The sequence below is a fragment of the Kwoniella botswanensis genome, chromosome 2 (genome assembly GCF_036426115.1).
Source record: "Kwoniella botswanensis chromosome 2, complete sequence".
Classification (NCBI taxonomy): domain Eukaryota; kingdom Fungi; phylum Basidiomycota; class Tremellomycetes; order Tremellales; family Cryptococcaceae; genus Kwoniella; species Kwoniella botswanensis.
This window is the reverse complement of record NC_088600.1, coordinates 1,203,438-1,224,199: the sequence shown is the minus strand read 5'-3', so window position 1 is coordinate 1,224,199 and position 20,762 is coordinate 1,203,438. Positions and strand designations below refer to the sequence as shown.

The window sequence follows — 20,762 nt, the reverse complement described above, 5'->3', positions numbered from 1 at the left end:
TGGCTTATAATCTACCAATATACCGAGAGTGTATGATAATCTATTGAGAGCATATCCCCATCTTTATGTATGCTATATATATGTATATGTATATATGTACAATGTAAATATGAACAATTAACAGATCAGAGTGGTTCGAGTGAATAGTTAGTCAGTGATTGGTAAACTGATAAACTGTTGAATTGAAATTACCTTCTAAAACGTCATATCCAGTACGGTACCCGGGGATCTACTTACCCCTCCACATCCACCCACCACCCACTGTAGGACAGTATGTACACGGTGGAGTGACCTCCTTAGGGCATCAGAGCCATACCTGGAGAGGTTTACTCTAGATCAGACAGGGAGCAGGAACCATCAAGGAGTGTGCGGTCGAAAGCAGAAGAATGTCTTTGTTAGGGGTAGTATCTGTTTTATCGATTTGCATATCGCATGACACGTATACCTAAATACGTTCATTCCCATTCTCTCTTTTAACCAGAACAACACAACCCATAGCATGATTACGGAGCTGCTACCGTGATATCGAATCGTGCATCAATTGCCTACATCTTTGATTTAGCTTTTTCCTCTTCTTCCTTGATCCTCTGCAATGCTCTCTGCGCAGCAGGTCTGACATCGCACATAGATCAAGTAAGCTAAAGGACTACATTATCATATGAATCGAAGGAAATGCGTACCTCTCTAATACTCTATCATACCATCCCTTCAGCCCATCACCAACATTGAAAGCTCCAGCTCGAGTACCAGCAAAGAGGGAGTTGATAGCGAAGAACATCATGAACTGTATTTATCGTTCATGTGTCAGCTCAAATCCCTCATTCAGAATACTAGGAGTTTGAAGGATACTGGAAAGGTAAGACGAATGGACATGGTTGATATGATATTCTAGATCATGGAGTAAAACACTCACATCGCCTGATCCTGGTTTATCGGCCCCAGAAAACCAGCCGTGTTGGGTCTTGTTGATAGCTGATTCGGCCTGAATACGCACCCCCAGGAGAATAGAACAATGGTTAGTACGCGTTCCGACATGAATATATGAAATACAAAAGTTTGCGACGGAGTTGAACCCACAAAATCAATGGTATTTTGCATTTGAGGACCCAAATATTTAGTCTACAAACATCATCAAATCGAACACAATCAGCTTATCGGTACTTTGAGGATAGGATGTGTCTCATACCTTGGTTGTTATAATGCAAGAACTTACAGTTAAGAATCCACTATAACCCTGTACAGCCTTCTTGTCCCCTTCGTCCAACTGTCCCACGACCATTCCATTGACCCAGGCGTCCGAGGTCGCACCAACAATAGCAGAAGCCTGAAAGAGATTCATCATACTTCCTTCGGCATAGTGACTCCAGAATACATCATCATCTGTCGAATCCACTTGAACGTCCAATTGATCTTTGTTAGATTGGACGTCAGGAAGTCGGAGAAGTTTGTAGATGATATATGCGGATTCGGTTAATGTTTGACCATCAAGAATCAAAGCCGGCGCTTTGCCGGTGGGAGATATTTTGAGTAGGGAAGGTGGAGCGGTTCGAGAAGGACCTCGAATATGGACCTGGACGGTGTAAGGGAGTGATAATTCTTCGAGGAGCCAGACTACGACCATCATCAGTATCGTACCAGCATACCACTTTATACTGGCTTATGGGTTATATGGTTTGAGTGGAAGGAGGTCGGTGAATACTCACATATTCGCTCTGAGCGGGAGGCGTTCAAGTGATGAAGGATGATTTCGGGTGACATGGTGAGATATCAGTGTAGTGAATAGGTTGTCAAATGATGTCTATAAGCTGAGGGACGAAGTGATGATATTTGGGAAGGTAGATGGAGTGCAGCCAATGTACTTCATGTAGTTGTAAGTGGAAACGACCTGATCACGGTGATAGGTGATGGATGACCTTGGACTTATACTCCGACTAATCCGGATAAAACACGACACGGATTTAACCGAGATGCAGAGGCAGAAGGAAGTGGTGATATCATGCCGTACATCTTGCCATACCCACGACACATACTTGTATGGAACAGTACATCAGGCTGTATGGACATGCTAACAAGAGATGCAACATGGTGGATGACATTACATTACAGGATATACAGGGGACTCCAATCAAAACATACAAGCACATAGACAACGATAAATTAATGAGTAAAAATAGCTAAAATGACGATGTATGTGACATAATGGAAGTGATGACAATCAAGATAGGATAATCTACAATGCAAATGATATGATGATAACATGGATGATGAGAACAATGAACATGCAGATAACTAACAAGCACAAGGAGAAGAAAGGGGTGAAGGCCAAGTAAGCGAGATGAAGAAGATAGCATCGTGGTGAGGGAAACGCTAAAATTTCGATTGTGTTTGAAATGAGATAAAGACCATAATATTCTGAAGTGTGCCTCTCGAGAATGTCAAGCTGGTGTAATGTACGATGTCGCACAAGAGAGAAGGGATCGCACCAAGGTACAATGGTGGATAGAGGGTAGTATTCACACAGCGGGCACTTGGGGTCCAAGAGACATGACGTTCAAGATAATGAGATAATGAGATTCTCAGATGTAAATGTTGGTTCTCGAGATATTGGATCGTTGTTGTCGTTAAATCGTAAACTAAGTCATGGTGATTTATTCGTTCGTTTGTTTCTTTTTTTCGACTGACGCCATGAAATATAAGCTGTTCTCTTTGAGCTATCATTGTGCGTTGTTGAACGAGGACATCTTTATGTTTCTATTTGGAGAATTACTATCATTGCGAAAAGTCAGCCTTGAGATTCTGGTTAACGGTACAACGACAGACTGGTCCACACTCACCAATACCATTTATTCGTCCACCTCCATGCTCTTCCAATCCTTATGCTCACCAGTCTGAGTCTGCAATCCACTTCTGAGTCTACTTGGCCCTCTTCCACCTACTCCCACACCCAGGGCTCTTCCCATTCCTCGTCCATAACCCAACTTGAAAACGTTGTTCATCTCCGTTCCCAAAGCTTCTACCTCAGCCATAAATAGCTTATGTCGCGTCTTCGTTAGTTTACCATCGATAGGTCCAGGTGTGAAAGTGGGACTGGGGTTCATATCGATATCCCTCGAGAAGCTTGATGAAGGAGAAGGATCTGATACAGCTCGACTGAGAGAGGGTGGTTCGAGAGGGACACCTAAGATCGGTGTAGATGCCAGTGGAGAAGGTATGTGTATGTGTGAATGAGATTTATTCGATGACGATAAGTTAGGTGTACTGGGTATCATTGTAGCACTGGTGGAAGTGTTCCCGTCGATAGGTGATGAGGGTGTTGTATCGGTTTCGTCCACGAGTAAACCAATGATCGAAGATGAGTTCGAATAAGATCTTGGTCGTTTAGTCACTGGACCACTCTGAGTATCGTAATTGAGCGAGGGCGTAGGTGTGGATGGCCTACTGGTAGTATCAATATCCATCCGAGCTGATGAACCAGATGATTCTCCAAAGGATGAGATATAGGTAGGCGTGGAGGTCAAGGTCGTTTGAGGAATAGGTTCTTTCTTGATACTTGATGAAGGGGTTGGATTCCTGAATTTCAGTTTGATAGTATGCCTCTTCTCCTCCCTTGGCTGATCTTCACCCTCGACCTGGATGCTATCATCCCTATGTCTCTTATGTCCTCTAGTAGGTTTCCAGGTGGTAGATGTGCTGAGCATCAAGCGGAGTTTGGGTAGTTGTCGGTGAGAAGAAGGTGAGAGTGGAGTGGGATCGTAAGTAGTTGCGGACATTGTCGTTGGCGTGGAAGAGTAGGTGGATGTAGAGGAGGATGATCTATGGGGCATCATCATGTGTTGTCTTGCCTCTGTGTTTGATGGTGAAGGAAGGATGACGATATGATTAGACAGATGTACTAGATGAATCAGTCAGTCAATGACGAGAGGAGGTTGACGAGGATGTGAAGGGAGAAGAAGGAATCGACTGATGTTGTTTGTACCCGAATGAGTATGATGAGGATCTGAATCAACACTGACTCACTTGAAACTGAAACGGCGGGTCGAATGGTAACCCTGAAGATCTGTTGGTTTTTGGTGAAAAGGCTTGGTTGCCTCGATTCCACCTTGATCCACACTTCCAAAACTCGCTCAGCAGTTTGTGATGTGCCGCACTGCTGGGGAGAGACTATGAAGGAGGTGACAACGGTGATGGTGATGGTGATGGTGATGGTGATGAAGTATGAGATGACGGGTGATGAACTCGGGATTTACCATTTAGGTTGCATGGTTTTCTTCTTGTTTACTTGCTCAACCGGTAATTTACGTGCACGGTCTTAAACCGGGATCAACTCGAATTATAACCGAGCAAATCAGCTTTCCCACGATGCCCCAGGCGGTCTTACTTACCTAGACCATCATATCACGTGACTTGACCTAGATATCGCAAAAAGTTGGATTGCAAGACCAAGAGGACATGTTGTGGTACTTGTTACTCTAGTCACGATAACTTTTGGCATTCCCACTCTCTTAGCATAGCGCAGTCTAGCGGAAAGGTGAACAGAATGACATCCCTAATTCCCCTGCTCACCTCTCTCCCCTTGACTCATCCCTCTTTCTCACCCCTCCTCCAATCCCACAAACCATTCTCTCATCCTTCTCAACTCCCCCAGTCATCGCTGAACAAATTGCTAAACCGGCTCAACTCAACAATACTTTCAAGAGATGACAGCTCAGATAGAAGAGCAGCATGTGATATTGCTGAGCTGGTAATACGTATGGACGAAGAGGGATATGTGATGACGACTTATGGTAAAGGATGGGTAGGGACTTGTCTTGGTGTTATATCTGTAAGTTACCGGAACACACCCTCATACATACAATTAGCTAGGACTCACTGGTATTCGTAATTCGACTTCTAGTCTCCTTCAAGCTCCATCTCTAACATACCTTCTTACTTGACATTGATGAGAACATTGGTCATCTCGAGTTCGCAATACCCATCGTTCGAAAGGGAAGTTATACACCCTATAACGGGTAAATTGTCCGTATCATTAGGTAGATTATTCGAGAGGGGTATATCAGAGAATCGACCAGAGTGGGATATCATTGTCAGTGCCCGTGAAGCTCTCTACTCTATCATACCACTAGCTAAATTGGCTTTACTATCATACAGCTCGATCTCCTTTCGATTGTTCGACAATTCATCATTCACGCACCAGCACCTTTCAGACCATTATTGCCGACCCTCAAACCCTCTTTGTTCAACCTGATACTTCAGATACCTACTCCCACCAATCCATACCCCTCGATCCCCGACGAGATCCGCAAATCCGCTTCCGAGTTGGTAGCCACTTTACATGTGACTGCCGGTAAGGCCAACTCGCCTCAATCCTGGGGCATGGAGATTCGGGAGGCTCTAGGAGGATTTGGAAGAGCTATGAGTGGACTGACTACTGATGGTTGGGAAGAAGGTCAGTGAATCTCCTTCTCAAGTAGCTCGCATTGTCTGTCATTGGAAACACAAGCTCATACGTGCTCTTTGACTATGATGCAGAACCTATCAAAGCCCAACCTCCGAATCCGCCGTCCGCATTACCTGAATTGCCTATAGATCCTCTAGGTAGACTGCCTGTAGCTTTGGATTGGGCAGAAGGTTTCACCGAAGTCATCCTTGCTCTTCTGAGGTCAGCTATCCCTCTCACAATCGGCACAGGGTACAAAGCTGATCTTATAGCAGATACCCCACTGCGCGACCTGTACCTGTCCCTATCGCTCAGATAGTATCTGCGGGATTGAGATGTCTCGCAATCACTCTTGACACGTCTGTGAGTTCAGTCGTCTCGTTATCTTTCGTTAATTGTAAACTGAGAATTATGACACGCAGACTGTACCGTACATCTCACCTCAACATCATGCTGCTTTGCTGGCTTCCTCGCCCAGGATATGGACGATAGGCATGCAGCTCATCGGAGGTGTAGCTATTGCGTGAGTTAGGAGTCTACCTCAGAAAGAATATTGAATACTGACTGCAAGGATACAATGCAGATGTGGAGACCACCTCTTCCCTCACCTAGGTAATATACTGGATCATACTGTATGGCTGGCGGAGAGACTTCCAGCAAGTATGACGTGAGTGCTATATTCCGTTGTACTCACCCAAAACTGAGTCCTTTGTGCTGAAAGTAATGATGATTTGCAGTGATACACAAATACAATTACTCAAATTTCATCACCTTCTCCTCACCATTTTCCCTCCGGCGGTCGTATCCCTCGAGTATCCTACCCGACTTCTCAGACTATGCTTGACAAGGGTCCAGCCGCTACTGGAGAATCGAACGAAATCGGATATCTCTTCTGGAAATGTAGGTGGGGGTGGTAAGAGAGGTAAGAAAAGAGCTAGAAACGCCGAAGATGGGTTGGTAGGTGGGTTAGAAGGGAGAGAGGGCAGGACCGTTGGAGTTGATGAAGTGAAAGTTATCGTTTGTGCTTTACAATGTGAGTTGTTCGCTTTATACGTCCTCCTGCCCCTTCAACTCGCTAATAAATCAAATTCATTCGAATCATAGTGGTTCCCCTCTTACACCCTACTCCACTACTCTCACCATCACTGCTCACATTCTCTATCCGCCTTCACCTCTCGCTGCATCTATCGATACCCTCCCTTGGAGGTATACTATCCTCTTCGTCTGCTCAAAGTCAATTGCGCGAGAGTGTGCATGACGTGTTGGAAAAGGCAGTCTTGATGACTGAGGGAGAAGGAGGTACAGGAAGAGGATGGAAGAGTCTGATCATCTCTGTACTCGTAAGTATACCCTGCTGTTTAATGAAAACTCGATATGTGCGATAGAATGTGAATGTCGAAATGACGCGGATTTCTTTTGTCTATAGGACCAGCATTCTGAAAGCCTCGCTCCAATCCTACATCCCTCTTTACCACCACTCATGCGACCTATGCCACCTTTATCACAATTGCATTTCTTTGTAAAAGTGGGAGAGGAGGAGAGGAAAGAAAGGATAGACATGGGTTTCGGGATAACAGATGATGATGTTGTGGAAGATGTACGAGGTCAAGAAGATGGGGAGGAGATGATTGTTGAACAGTCGGTGGTGAAGACTTCGACAAAAACCAATAGTAGTTCCGCTCAGCCGACCACTGCAATCTCGCGCTCAGTAGTCACCTCCTCGACTACGACTCCTATAACGCAGGCGCAGACTGGCCCTTCAACACAGAAGCACGTAGAGGTGGAATCGACCTTGGTTCCTGCTACTACTCCTTTGGTCGTCACAAACCAGACAACAGCTCCTGTGACCCATCTCGCTCAGGTTGAAGCATTCGCGACATCGCAATCATCAACCGTGGTATCCAATTTCATCTCACAGCCTTCTTCTTCCACTACGAAAATCAGCAGTCTGAGCGAAGAGAAGGAAAGTGACTTGGGTGATATAGTCATGTTGAACCAAGATGAGGATGAGGATGAAGAAGGTATACCGGAATTGGATAGTGGGAGTGATGATTTTGATGAGGATGGAGATGATGAGGAAGAAGAGGTGGAATGAGTCTGCACAGGCAGTACTTAGTGGAAACCCAAATATGTGGTATTGTCCATTCCGTACTGTATTGACATAGCTTGACTAATCGTCAAGTGAACGATCGGATCATACATTTCATGTACAGCGATGTATCATCATTTGATCTTGGATCGCTAAATGACGTGAGTCGATTGAATGGAGATTGGTGAGATGTTTGACCGATAATGGACAATATCGGGATTGTATATATACACTGTACGCTTGACCAGAATCGTGGGACTGCCAACCTTGACATACAGCACTAATATTACACCGCAAGATCCATTTTATGGTTATATAGGCGGTACAAGATATTCATAGTGGCACTGAGTGTACTGTACTCGGACGGCCCGGCGAGGTAGGAAGGTGAGTAGTTTGGAAGCTCTACAATCCTATCTTACCTATATTCCCAGTGGTTTGGAAGTCGGCGAAGTCAGATGTTCAGTCATGTTGTGAACGGCCCGCTTAAGGTCACAAGCTCAATAGATCTCTTGATCCATCTTGAAAAAGGTTGAATTCGAAAATATTGATATGTTAAAGAAGTACGAAGAACCCATCAATAGTCCGAGATCCGAATTGCGGTAAATTGATCTTACCCAATCCATCCACAGCACCACAAAGAAACTCACAAATTCATTGTTCTCTCCTGGTGATACCTATCGAATAATTGGTAATTGGTGAAGTAAAGACCTGAATAATCAGGTGGATACCCCATTTAGAGTATCGTTTCTAGGTTTTCAAGGTTATGATGTCTAATTACCCTGCCAAGACTTTTTCTTCCATTCCTCATTCCAATCATGTGCCGCCACTTTTTACGGCGCTTCTCCCCTCGGTCAACTTACTTGATTTTATCTTTCCCTATCGATCCCTTGGCATTCGGATGGATACTCTATCTTAAGATTCATCTTTTGCTTGACTAAGCTCGACAACATCGATGCACTGCGGAACGAGTATGGACCGACTCAATGCATTGAAGTCCGGTGGACCTCTGGGCCCATTGGGGTGGTATGTGGGGGAGAACGGGGACGAAGAGGGGTATAAGAGATCTCCAAACTTTTCATAGATTCTCTTCTCAACTCTCAACCCCACCCAGATACAGCGAAAATACACAGAGTCACGATGGGAGGAGCCAACTTTGCTAAGAAGGAGAACAACGTTATTGGTCTGACTGACGCTCAACTGAGAGCAGTCGCAGAAGATGTCGATCCGGAATTGATCAGGATCGGACATGAGGTGGTCTCAAGACAGAAGCAAGAGACGTTCGCACAAGCTTGGAGGAATCATTGGGGTGCAGGAATGTGGAGTTTGTTTTTGAGTTGCGCTTTGTTCATGGAAGGTTATGATACTGGATTGGTGAGTGTTGTACCGTACCTCACTTCCCCACTTTACTATCCTCATATCCGCATACTGTATATCTTAATATAGTTCAATAACTGATATATTGTCTTTTCCTTTTTTAAAATTTTGTTTTATACAGATCTCCACGTTCTATGGTATGCCTCAATTCCAAGCCAAATTCGGTAAACCCCATAATGGCAAGCTGGTCATTCCGGCCTCGTATCAAGGAGCTCTTTTGAATTTGGGTAAAGTCGGTCAATTGATCGGTCTGATCATCACTGGTACATGTCAAGAGCGATACGGTTCAAAGAAAACCTATATCTGGGGTATGGTCGCTATGACGGCATCGATCTTCTTAGCGGTCTTCTCGATCAATCTCGATATGTTGATCGGTGCAGAGCTGGCTATGGGTATCCCTTGGGGAATGTTCCGTGAGTTATACTTACTTCGTGTCTCTTGCTCTCTAACATACAAGTAGATGACTGATATAAGATATTTGATCATGATTAGAAACCCTTGCTACAGCCTATGCTGCTGAGATCTGCCCTATCAAATTAAGAGGTTACTTGGCTGCCTTCGCCTCCGTCGGATGGGGAGGTGTAAGTTTCACTTCACTTTGTGTCTTCTGTACTGTTTCTGATTACATACTGTTTTTTTTTTTCATCGAGTGTAGGGTGGTTTCCTCGCCTCTGGTGTACTCAAAGGAGCCCTTCACCTCAATGGCAATTTAGCATGGAAGATCCCCTTCGCGCTTCAGTGGATTTGGCCAGTCCCACTGGCTTTAGGATGTTTCTTCGCTCCTGAAAGTGCATGGTGGTTGGTCCGAAAGGGAAGATTCGAAGATGCCAAAGCGACCTTGGTCAGAACCGCTCGACAAGGTTTCTACGCAGAGAATGAAGCTGAGGGTTATATCGCTTATATGAGACATACCGATGCGATGGAAAAGTTGGAAGCTAAGAATGGAAGCTGGATTGAACTTTTCAAAAAAGGTCCTACTCTCAGACGAACTGAAATTGTAAGTCAAACAGTATCCCGTACATTATGAGTGGAAAGATGTCCAGCTGATTAACATTATGATTTGATTTTGCTAGATGATTGGTACCTGGATTGTGCAAGTGGCGAATGGAAATATGATTACTGGTTTGACTGTTGAATTGTGAGTACTTTCTCCATCTACTAGGTTAACCATCATGGTGATGATGGCTGACTGAGGTGTTGTTTTTTTAGCCTCAAACAAGCAGGTATGAGCACCAAGGAAGCGTTCAACATGAATCTCATCCTCCATGCTATGGGTATCGTCGGTGTTGGTCTGTAAGTCAAGTTTGACTATAAACGATACCGTATCTTGCTGATCATGCATGTCTTGTCTTGTCTAGCTCTTGGATCTTTCTGGGATACTTTGGACGAAGACCAATCTACTTATCCGGTTTACTTTCCGAAGCTGCCTGTTTATTACCCATCGGTATCCTAGGATTTGTCGAAAAGAGTAATGCAAGTCTCAAGGCGACTGGTGGTTTGATGATCATGATAAACTTGATCTTTCATTTCTCCCTTGGTCCAGTATGTTATTCGATCGTCGGTGAATTGCCTCCATCAAGATTGAGGTCCAGAGCCATAGTCATGGGTAGATTTATCTACGTCGTTTGTGCGATCATCTTCCAACAAATCAACACTAGGATGGTAGCTGCCGATGGATGGAACCTTAAAGCTAAGAGCGGGTATGTCGCAAGCCACCACCGATGTAGAACAGCATGCTGATTGTCTGATGGTCGTTCGATATACAGTCTTTTCTGGGTAGGATGCAATGCCTTTTGTCTCCTTTGGGCATTCTTCAGATTACCCGAAACTGGTGGAAGATCATTCACAGAACTCGATATCTTATTTGCCAACAAGGTCCCAGCTAGAAAATTCAAGAATACCGTCGTCAGAGGTAAGTCCTTATTTGATTCTACAAAATGACGACAATAGCTAACCTGTGGTTTTGGTTACGTTTGTAGACGAAGCTGCCGAATATGGTGTACAAGGTAAAGAAGCTGTCGATGTTGTTCAAGATGAGAAAGAAGCTGTTGAAGATGTTCATGTCGAACATGCTGGAAACAACCAACGAACCGCCACTCATACCTTAACTTGAAGGGCGATGACTTGATCAAGATCTATTATACAACTACAGGTGGCATCTTGGTAATTTGGCAGGAATGATGGTATTCAGGAGCGGTTTATCGTTACATACCTGTTGATCGAATCTTATTCATGATATATCATTGGCTTGGTCTGGCTGAGGTTCAGGCTCTCGTTTATCCTTCTTATTTATGGTTTTATACTAGTTTTATCTATGTGCTGAATGCGAGAGGAAGGTGAAATGAAATGTATTACTTTTATGATCATCGAGCAAGCTCAAACTGCTTGTTCATATTTTTGGATCTAGCTTCGTAAGCATACTGTGAATCAGCCAAAGAGCCTGTCAACAACTCAGCGCAGATCCATCCCGCATGTTATCAGTGTAGAACTCCAAACTAAGTGCCTCTTTGTACCCTATATAAGAATCAGGAGGTACTGCTAAGTAGTATCCCGCCTCCAAACGATAGGCGATAGCTTGTTGAAAGTATCAGCCAAGGATGGAGGTATGACCACATCCGAGTGTAATATAGCATGTCCTTCGGCTTCACATCCCTCGCAATACAATTTCCATGCTCCGGAGTTCTGGATCTCAGCCAATGCCTCGCGATATTTCCCTGGAAACCTCTTCAAAGATGTGATATCGGCTTCGTTATTAGTTGACTTCACCATGATAAGGGACGGCGGCGCAGCTTGAATGTGTAGGGCGTCATCACAGCTCACCAGGCCATTCGTACTTTCGTAGATTACTGTTACTTTGTTGCACCAAAGTTCGTAGACTTTGTTGATATCAGCATTCGCGGAGCTGCTGCAAAGTTTCTACAATACGTCATTAAAAAGTTATCAGTGGAGCGGCTGTACCGCATATGCAGTCAAAATGGTTAAACCATTGAAGAGTAAACGAAAACCTACACAACCATCCGTCTTGGTTCTGAAAAGTTGCTCGACACTTCGAGAAATATTCACACTTTGACCCATGACGAGCGATTGAGAGATCGTGGAAGTATAATCAACTTGGTAAACTCGTCTGAAAAAGCGATTACGAGCTGTGTGCAGAATTCGTATCGAGAGATCAGAAGGGTCTCTTTGGGGAGTACGTTCAGAACGTTTAAGTGTTGTTGACTTGTATGCGGTATCTTCATGCAGGTGCGATAAGTCTACTGTAATTGTAATCTTTGATGCGGGCGTTCCACAACTCTTGAGCTCTGATATCTCGGGTGTACGTTTACCATTGCGAATCGAGACAACTTTGGATGAAGACATCCTCTTGGATGTGGCACGACCGTACGATCGGGTGTAAGGGACGCAGTCTGTGTGCCTATGACTATCACTCTTTCAAAGATTGCTACGTCGTCTATACATACATACATATATGTATATGTATATATATATACAGATAGGTGTCTTCCCCAACGAACGAAGGCGAGAAGCTTGGAGCAAATGAAACTGATGGGAAAAGTGACTTGGAGTTTCACATTTCGTTTTCCTTGCATTGCAAGAACATACCGTGTGGGGTCAATTACAGTATATAATTCCAAACATCTTCTCGACCGAAGCTCTCAAAGGCCTGGTGTAAAAGGGAATGTCGTGTCATACTGCACACACCCATCCGAATCCTGATATCACATCACAAAGCGGATTGTGGCCTGAATGCGATACTGTGTTGTCAGTGCAATAGCTTCCAGTTCCAACGCAGATAAGAGATCGCATGGCATGATTGACAAAGTCATCAGTTTCAATTCCTCCATTCACTGTATTATACGGGAAGCAGCATAATGTCATCATGACTTTAGGAAGTTTGCACCGCCACAGTCCGAACGATAGAGAATCGAAGGCATCATGAGATCTAAAACGACTTGGAGCAACATGATGAAAGGTAGTAAGAAGGTTGGTACTCTTCTGATACTTGTATAACAGACAGTGACAAAGTTTCATGGAATGCGGAATGAAAGTTGTATTGTAGGACTACAGCATTTAGCGTGCAGTGCGTCGCGACAGGAGAAGAAGGAGTAATAGTCGTTGTACAGCAAGGTCACCATCAATGAAAGATGAGTGGAGGGGGACCATAGAGCTTTCTCTCAACACACGCTTCGGAATGGCGTTATGACCAGCGACAATACAGCAAGAGGCCATCATCTCAAGCCCAATTTACCTAGTTAGCTGAACATAATCAAGGACAATTCCGGCGTTTCGTCGACAGCAGCTATGGCCGAGTGGTCTAAGGCGGTGGACTTAAGTTGTGTATCGTTAACGATCTGACTGAAACCCACTGGGAAACCGCGTGAGTTCGAACCTCACTGGCTGCAAAAATACGAAACTTTTTGTCTTCCATCTATCTTCTTTGCATTTTGAGACCTGTAACGTCGTTTTGAGATGAAATTTGATGGATCTGGAGCATTTTGGATAGAATTGGTGAAGGTGCCACATTCGCCACACTCATTTTGCTTTGAGGTTTGTCGCGCGTCGTATGGGTCCTTTGGCTGATACTGCGCCACTGATGATTGATTCACATGCAAAGATAGGCTGTTAGCTCTGTGAGGGATGCATGGTCCGTTGCATGCATTCGGATCTTGCGATTGATCGTGATTGGGTTGCTTGCTTCTACAATCCAAAGGTTATTCACAATGTGTGGCTGGTGAGACTCAAACCCTCGTGGATCGGCGCCGGGAGACATTACGTCAAGCAATTCGAGGCCAAGGATTCTCGGCCAATTCCTAAAAACCTCGTCATATCAACGTACACGTCGAGAGAGCAAGAGAGGAACGTGTGCCTTTCTCACACCCAACATTCACCCTTGAAGATCGTTCTGCCTCTCACTCCTACATCACTTGACGAGATTAAGATTGTTATTGCCGCTCCAAGGAATCGTAAGGGGTAAAGAGGAACCGTGTCAACGTTAGAAAGGAGGGGTGAACTGCTAGTACGCACTACACACTGCATCACGTTCACCATCGTCATAGGGTTAACCGGTAATCATATCCATCCATCCAGCACACATTGCCATCTACGCCCCCTTTGTCTTCCCTTATACACACACACATACGCAGGGCAACAACAGCCTTTGTCGTCCTCTACACGTAAATATACCAAACACAGAACAGTATCACCACGGGACTCCGGCTGGGTCATCCGCACCCAACAGATCTAGTCCACCCAAAGAAGCTTCTTTTCCAAAAACCAGATTCCTACTACATACGTTAACGTATAACCTCGTAACTTCCACCTTAATCCCACTCTTCCTCTACATCTCAAGAAGAAGGCTTCTCGTCGTAATCCATATCATCTGTCAGGTGATCAGCGACCAAAATCCCAACCCAGCCCAAAATGTCCATGTTCTCTTCCTTCTCGTTCAAATCGCTCGATGAGTCACCCAAACCACGTACCATACATCAGGACGACCCAACCGGTCCATATTCTGAAGAAGAAGACGTTTTCGATCAAGATCACGAATTTGACTCTTACCATTCTTCGAGCGGGTTCGGCTCAGGCAGACAAAGTAGAAGTAGTCTGACAGCTTTGGCTGAGGACGACGAGGAAGAAGAAGGTAATAGGAAAAACGTGAGTTCAAGTGATGTCATCTGAAGCCCTCTCCCCTCTTTATGTCTGTTTGGGCTTGCTCGGTCGGACCTTCAGCTTGCTCTCTCATAGCAATACCCCCTGCCAAAACGTTCATCTGGACTTATGCCTTCTCTCTATCTTTACATCCTTTGTCCTCCTGTCACACCCCATTCATCGCAATCCCTTCAAATTGAAGACAGACCTCGGTTAAAGAGAGAGATTCGGACTGACTTACCTCAGGGAGAATCTCACCTCTTCCTATCGTACCTCGATTGAGACCGTGATGTGTTTGCAACCTTCTCTCTCCTCTCGCACATTCTGTTTCCCGCTCTCTCCTCTCTTTCACTTCAGTCATGTTCGCGACGAGATACCTGACGCTGATATGTGTACTGTATCTCCCTCTTCCACGCCATTCCCTACCCTGCTCGATGCGATATTACACTACTATCCACTGACCGGTCAATCCTCCCTCCCTAATCCTCTTCCTCATCCACTGCCTTCTCCTTCCAAAACTGGAACTGCACCTGAACTCCGACGTCGTCGCACATCCGCTTCTGCAACAACATTACCTTGGCCCACACCCACTCGACGCTCTGGCTCGCGGTTCTTACCTCGGGATCTCCAACCACAGTTGAACATACCTGACATTCACGCTCCCACACCTCACCCTCATCCAAGCAACCTCCGAGCAGACCTGCACCAGCAAACGGGCGATCCAAGCCATCTCTCTCCGAGTTTGAGTGGAAGATTGGATAATAAAGAGAACATGTTTCCTTCGGAAGAACAACATTCTTTGCCTTCATCACCATACTCCTCTAGCCGACATGCCAAAGGCTCAGCATCACCTTCACGTCCGCCAAAACTATCTGCTCTATCTCCTTTGAAGACATTCTCACCTCTCCAACCGGTGAAAAGCGCATTACCCTCAACATCGGCATCATCAGATGCGGCGAGTATCAGCGGTAGAAGTCGAGCAAGCTCAGTGACGAGATCACTCAGCAGACGTCAAAGCTTGATCGCTCATGCAGCAAACTGGGGTGCAGGTGGTCATAATGAACCAGAACACCCAGATGCAGCGAACTTGTTCTCTAGATTGACATTGGTGAAAGCGCCTGCAGCTGATACTAACATTAGACGGTGAGTGATACACGATACCGTCTGAATCAGAGCTAATTATCTGCCTTAGTCATAATCGATCTAAATCTTCATCTGCACTCGCACCATTCACCTCTTTCTCTGTTGCCAGTGATTCTCCAGCGACTTCCAACCGTGGACCTAGAAGATCATTTGCCGCTTCCTCCTTCGGAGGCATGTCTCCACTTCCCCTCGCTCGATCTCCCATGCAAGAAATCAACACTTCGCTGCATCGAGTCGGCTCTCTGCATGGACTTAGTGATGCGGACAACAAGGGTATACAAAGCAAACATTATTCTCCTGACGAAGTGGTAGATATCGCTCGTCAGCTCTCATCACCTGTAATGGTACCTGAAGGTGGATTCAAAGGTGCCGAGCTGAAACGACGAAAGAGTGCAGGAAGTTCTGTTCGACCCGGTTCTAAAGAATTGGAAAAACCACCTGTCGCCTTGGAACCGGTCGAATACGTCCAGATGGACGAAGATGTTTTACTTCCATTTGTCGAACGACCTAAAGAAGTCAACGAGTTGATTTCTCACCCAGCTAACGAGCAGCTGTTTAAATTGCTCAAAGCTGCTTTCCCCAAAGATCCAGCTAGACCCAATTGGAGAGAGATCGAACCTGAATTATGGAACTGGGAAGAATTCCTCAAACACCTCACTAAGATCGATAGATCCGAATCACCAGACTACGATTGGATATTCCGTGCTCGACAATCTGTCCGAGCGAGATCAGTCGCCCTATGGGAGAAATTGGGTGTATGTCTAGGATGTGATGGAGACTTGATGAATGCTGGAAGTGAAGACGATATACCCTTATCATGGGGTGGATTAGGACTGGGTGATGAAGGTGAATATGATCCGACAATGAATCAAGTTTGGATAGAAGGATTAGAAGCGGTCGACCCGAATAGTCCATCAAAAGCTGAGAAGGCTCTTGCGGCTGCCTTTGGAGAAATAGTAGAAGATGAAGATGAACAAGCTGCGGCGGGTATGCACGCGTTGTTACATCCTGGAAACGCTATGGGAATTATAGGTGAAACCGAAAGTGAAGAAGGAGCAACACCCATTCAAAGTCAATTTACGACTGCCCAAAAGGCTGGGAATAAAGACAAATTCGATCCCATCTTGGCTACTTCTCCTATCGCCTCTACCGCCCACATGAGACGTCTACCGACAACCCCTCCTAGACAGTCAAAGAAGGATGGTCGATCGAAATCATTTGTTGGTCTACAAATATGTACCTCACCTACAGCGGCGAAGGACCAATATGTCCCTAGATCACCTTCCTCACAACTCCAGACTCCTGTCTTGGGTGGTTCAGCAACATTACCGATATACGAGAGAGGACCTGGATCACCCCTTTTCCCATCCAGTTTCAGTAGTCTCAGCGCGGAACCGAATCTGGGACGGAGTGCTAGTGTTGCCATTCACGGGGCTGGTAGACCACTGCAAGATGATCTGAGAGGGTTCAGTCATTCCAATGCGAATACATCGGGATTCGGACCGAGGGGATTGATGAGGAAACAGAGTGGAGCGGGATTGAGTGAGAGTGAGTGAAGGGTGTTCTTCCTTATGACGTTCCCTGTTGAGAAGAGGCGCTGATGCGATGTGGATCAATTGGTCTTGTAGGTGCTATCACGTTCGCAAGTGAAAGTGATTATGCCCACTCTCATGGGGATGGTCATTAACCAGACCCATCGATGTGTATGCCGAATTTGGCTTGTCTTCATGTCTTTTCTTCCCCATCATTGTATCGTAGTTCGAAAACAAACCAGAACGTTCACATATATACTTCAAATACTCTCTTTGTATCCATTCAACCAGATAATCGTCCTACCCCACCATGCCTTCCTCACGACAGATCGAAAAATGAACTTGTTGAAAATTGATTACTCCCCCTTTTACTTTGTATATACGCGATCCTATCGACCTAAAATTACTTTGTATCTGTGTATATCCATATCATACCTGCTACATGATGGAAGAGAACAAGTACGAAAACAAGATTGCTTTATGAATAACATGTTGCCGTTCGTACTGTATTGGATACCATTGAATGGAATTTTTGCCACCGTACTTGTACTCCATGTCTATACATACGTCAGACCTCCACTTTGCTGGTACAACTCGCACTCAACTCGATTTGACTTGACATCAACCATTGTTTCTACTCTCTTTCTCGTATACTGCTATAGTACACCCTACATCGGAAGTATACGATGGCATCGACACCATCCAGCAACCCAGCAGACAGGAGAGCGGCAGCATTAGCAGCCATCGAAGCGAGACTCCGACCACCTCCATCATATGAGGAGATTCGACCTGAATCATCAACATCGTCCTCCTCACCTATTGCTCCTTCAGCAGTACCTCCACCACCTCCACCACCACCACCTGCATCAACTACTATTCATGATGCTCCACCAATATCTCCACCACTTCGCCAGAACCCAGCCGCTCAAGCTGCCCAAGCTAGAGCAGCAGCAGCAGCAGCAGCAGAGTCAGCTTCATGCCAGAATACCGAAACGCATTGGGTACCCACCGAAAAGGAAGATAGGGATACGAGGATCAAGTTCTCGAGACTGCTTGATAGAGGTATAGTTAGGGATAATAACTATAAAGATAGTGCGGATGCTGTAGAGGTGAGCTGAGTGGTTCCTGTCGATATTGTTTTTTGATGTAATTAGGAGGGGGGAAAGAGGATCGCTGAAACGTTACCATCGATTCCGATTTCCACAAACTTAATCTTCATATCCTTGATGCACTCAGTTGATCCTTCAAGCACTTGAATCCAGACCTGCGTGAACGATAACTGACCTTGTTACTCTTCGTGATCTTCTCATTCTATTTTTCAATTCCAGACTCTACTCAAGGTAGCGACAAACATTATCAATTCTAACGATCCGAAATACCGTACGATCAAAGCTAGCAATTCCACGATCAAGAACAAAGTCTTAGACGTAAAAGGGGGTCATGATTATTTGATTGCTGTGAGTGATCTGTCCATCTATGAACAACCGTTCTGTCGAACACCGAAAGCTTTCACCTCAAACTTCATCTACGATGGGATACAGACTGAATGGTTGTCAAAAAATCTTTCGTATCCAGTTGGGATTCCGTACACAAACGGTACAATTCACATTGAACTATGTCTTCTCAGCTACGATCAAGAAGATGCATGAATTGAAGATTGGCGCCGAAGTACTGAGTGATCATGTGAGTTAAAAAAGCAGATCACATCAGATTATATCAACTGTATATTTCTCGCTGACGTTTCTTTTCTCCCTTTTGACCATACGAAGCTCAAAGCACTCCAAGAGCGAGTCGAGTTATCCCGTCAATCGAAGGTATACGGTGCCTCGGTAGAAGCGGCTCGTAAGAAAGCTGCTCTAGCGGATATCGAAGCTGATCGAGAGGCCGTGCGTGCCAGAGCGGCAAGGGAGAGGATCGTGAGAGAAGCGCGTGAAGCCAGAGAGAGGGAAGAGAGGGAAAGGCAGGCTCAGAGCGAAGCTGAGATGATGGTCGATAGAGATGATGAGGAAAGAAGAGAGATGACAGATGCTGTTGTCCGACCATCATCAGATCGAGATGAGAATGAGGAAGACGAAGACGAAGATGAAGGGGATGAAGGGGATGGGGAATTGCCGAGTTATGCGGAAGATAGAGAGAGTAGAGGATGGGGTGGTCCTGGACGTAGATTGGGTGGATAAGAGTAACTTGTATCCGTCATAAGAATGAGCCTGTGTGTATAATGATGTTGAAGGGCCCATTGTATAGGACCAAACCCATTCAATCCAATATCAATATTGTATTTACAGTGTATGAAAGTGAAAATGATGATCTATCTGATCTTGGACATCATAATGATCGTGTACGAATCACCCTATATCCTCAGCCCACAGACCCAGGCGAGGTTCTCTCTCTCTCTCCCTTTTAACACCCGATCACTTTCTCCTCAGTCCTTCACTTGCTTGACAGTCTGAGTGTTGTGCGATTGAGGCATTTCTCCTAGCTGTCTACCATGAACCACATAGATAGTAGTGTCTTGCGGTGATGTCCGTTAAAGCTGATAGTAATCATATTTGGAGACAACGATGATGTTCATCACCTGTATGACCGCCGGGCCATCATCTCGGATTTTACCGGAATGCTCGATCAGTGAATCGTCTGTGCGGTTGTCGACACATCAACAAGTGTTGACAACGACAGCAATAATGACATATCCCAAACAAGCTCTTCAGTAATCTTATAGCATCTATCTCAGGCATTACTCATCATACAACATGGCTCCTGTTGGTACTACACCAGATTACATAGGATATGGATACGCCGCGCTCCTAGCTTTGGGAGGAATAATGGGAGGAGTGAAGAGGGGGTCGAAGATCTCTTTGGTGTGAGTGTGGACTCGGTCTGGAAGATACGACCACTCTTCATCCCATACTAATAGAATCATTTAGTGCTGGTGTAGGATCTGCCATCGCAGCTGGATATGGAGCTAATGTAAGTCTTCTGTCTTCCCAATTCAGTCGAGTCGAACGGATCACCTCGAGTGGTTAACGAAATGGAATGACTGATCATTGTGTATAGCGAGTATCAGAAAACCCAGCCGATGTTGTCCCATCTTTAGGTAAATCCTTCATCCCTCCTTGTCCTTCTCTTCCTTGCTTCACCTTGGGCAAATGCTCATGTCAGTATAACATATATCGTGTATCAACGAAATAGTCACCTCGTCCGCTTTGCTATTACTTATGGGATATAGGTTCTATCAAGGTAGGAAGTTCATGCCTGCTGGATTAGGTGAGTGGTGCTGTAGTAGTGGTACTCAAGTCTTGACATCGAAAGCCGACTGATCACTATCATTTGATGTACGACAGTCGCTACGTTATCGCTTTTAATGGTGATTAGATATTACAATCTCAAACTTTGATCATCGCACCTTAGCCAAGATCAACCATTGTGAGAAACCAAATGTAAAACTATGAGATCCTCACTACAAACCGAGAGGTCAGGAAGGAACGAAGATATATTCAAATTACTCAAATTGTTTCATGATGCATGTAACATAGTATAC

At 45.1% G+C, this 20,762-nt stretch overlaps 9 protein-coding genes across 9 annotated transcripts; 6 read left to right on the top strand and 3 right to left on the bottom strand.

Annotated features, from left to right (window-relative positions):
• Positions 1-545: 545 nt before the first annotated feature.
• Positions 546-1,758, bottom strand: L199_007348 (uncharacterized protein; the record flags this gene model as incomplete). The annotated part of the gene is made up of 6 exons (XM_064893039.1): positions 546-612; positions 681-784; positions 914-982; positions 1,078-1,119; positions 1,214-1,611; positions 1,704-1,758. The coding sequence occupies 6 exons, from the start codon at positions 1,756-1,758 to the stop codon at positions 546-548; spliced, it is 735 nt and encodes a 244-aa protein (XP_064749111.1).
• A 1,085-nt stretch (positions 1,759-2,843) lies between these two features.
• On the bottom strand, positions 2,844-3,824 carry L199_007347 (uncharacterized protein; the record flags this gene model as incomplete). The annotated part of the gene is made up of 1 exon (XM_064893038.1): positions 2,844-3,824. The coding sequence occupies one exon, from the start codon at positions 3,822-3,824 to the stop codon at positions 2,844-2,846; it is 981 nt and encodes a 326-aa protein (XP_064749110.1).
• Positions 3,825-4,537: 713 nt separating this feature from the next.
• Positions 4,538-7,532, top strand: L199_007346 (uncharacterized protein; the record flags this gene model as incomplete). Its single annotated transcript, XM_064893037.1, has 10 exons — positions 4,538-4,822; positions 4,895-5,083; positions 5,149-5,446; positions 5,530-5,659; positions 5,713-5,800; positions 5,860-5,960; positions 6,021-6,104; positions 6,175-6,470; positions 6,542-6,777; positions 6,864-7,532. 10 exons carry the CDS (start codon positions 4,538-4,540, stop codon positions 7,530-7,532), a joined length of 2,376 nt encoding a protein of 791 aa, XP_064749109.1.
• A 1,131-nt stretch (positions 7,533-8,663) lies between these two features.
• L199_007345 (uncharacterized protein) lies at positions 8,664-11,013 on the top strand (the record flags this gene model as incomplete). Its single annotated transcript, XM_064893036.1, has 9 exons — positions 8,664-8,897; positions 9,022-9,313; positions 9,393-9,481; positions 9,556-9,897; positions 9,974-10,038; positions 10,110-10,193; positions 10,259-10,600; positions 10,667-10,812; positions 10,880-11,013. The coding sequence occupies 9 exons, from the start codon at positions 8,664-8,666 to the stop codon at positions 11,011-11,013; spliced, it is 1,728 nt and encodes a 575-aa protein (XP_064749108.1).
• Positions 11,014-11,438: 425 nt separating this feature from the next.
• On the bottom strand, positions 11,439-12,260 carry L199_007344 (uncharacterized protein; the record flags this gene model as incomplete). Its single annotated transcript, XM_064893035.1, has 2 exons — positions 11,439-11,816; positions 11,910-12,260. 2 exons carry the CDS (start codon positions 12,258-12,260, stop codon positions 11,439-11,441), a joined length of 729 nt encoding a protein of 242 aa, XP_064749107.1.
• Positions 12,261-14,321: 2,061 nt separating this feature from the next.
• On the top strand, positions 14,322-14,831 carry L199_007343 (uncharacterized protein; the record flags this gene model as incomplete). Its single annotated transcript, XM_064893034.1, has 2 exons — positions 14,322-14,555; positions 14,796-14,831. The coding sequence occupies 2 exons, from the start codon at positions 14,322-14,324 to the stop codon at positions 14,829-14,831; spliced, it is 270 nt and encodes an 89-aa protein (XP_064749106.1).
• Positions 14,832-14,937: 106 nt separating this feature from the next.
• Positions 14,938-17,379, top strand: L199_007342 (uncharacterized protein; the record flags this gene model as incomplete). The annotated part of the gene is made up of 3 exons (XM_064893033.1): positions 14,938-15,692; positions 15,742-17,240; positions 17,321-17,379. The coding sequence occupies 3 exons, from the start codon at positions 14,938-14,940 to the stop codon at positions 17,377-17,379; spliced, it is 2,313 nt and encodes a 770-aa protein (XP_064749105.1).
• A 531-nt stretch (positions 17,380-17,910) lies between these two features.
• Positions 17,911-19,401, top strand: L199_007341 (uncharacterized protein; the record flags this gene model as incomplete). Its single annotated transcript, XM_064893032.1, has 4 exons — positions 17,911-18,333; positions 18,553-18,681; positions 18,800-18,907; positions 18,994-19,401. The coding sequence occupies 4 exons, from the start codon at positions 17,911-17,913 to the stop codon at positions 19,399-19,401; spliced, it is 1,068 nt and encodes a 355-aa protein (XP_064749104.1).
• Positions 19,402-19,974: 573 nt separating this feature from the next.
• L199_007340 (uncharacterized protein) lies at positions 19,975-20,618 on the top strand (the record flags this gene model as incomplete). Its single annotated transcript, XM_064893031.1, has 5 exons — positions 19,975-20,084; positions 20,149-20,191; positions 20,279-20,318; positions 20,414-20,488; positions 20,566-20,618. 5 exons carry the CDS (start codon positions 19,975-19,977, stop codon positions 20,616-20,618), a joined length of 321 nt encoding a protein of 106 aa, XP_064749103.1.
• Positions 20,619-20,762: the final 144 nt, after the last annotated feature.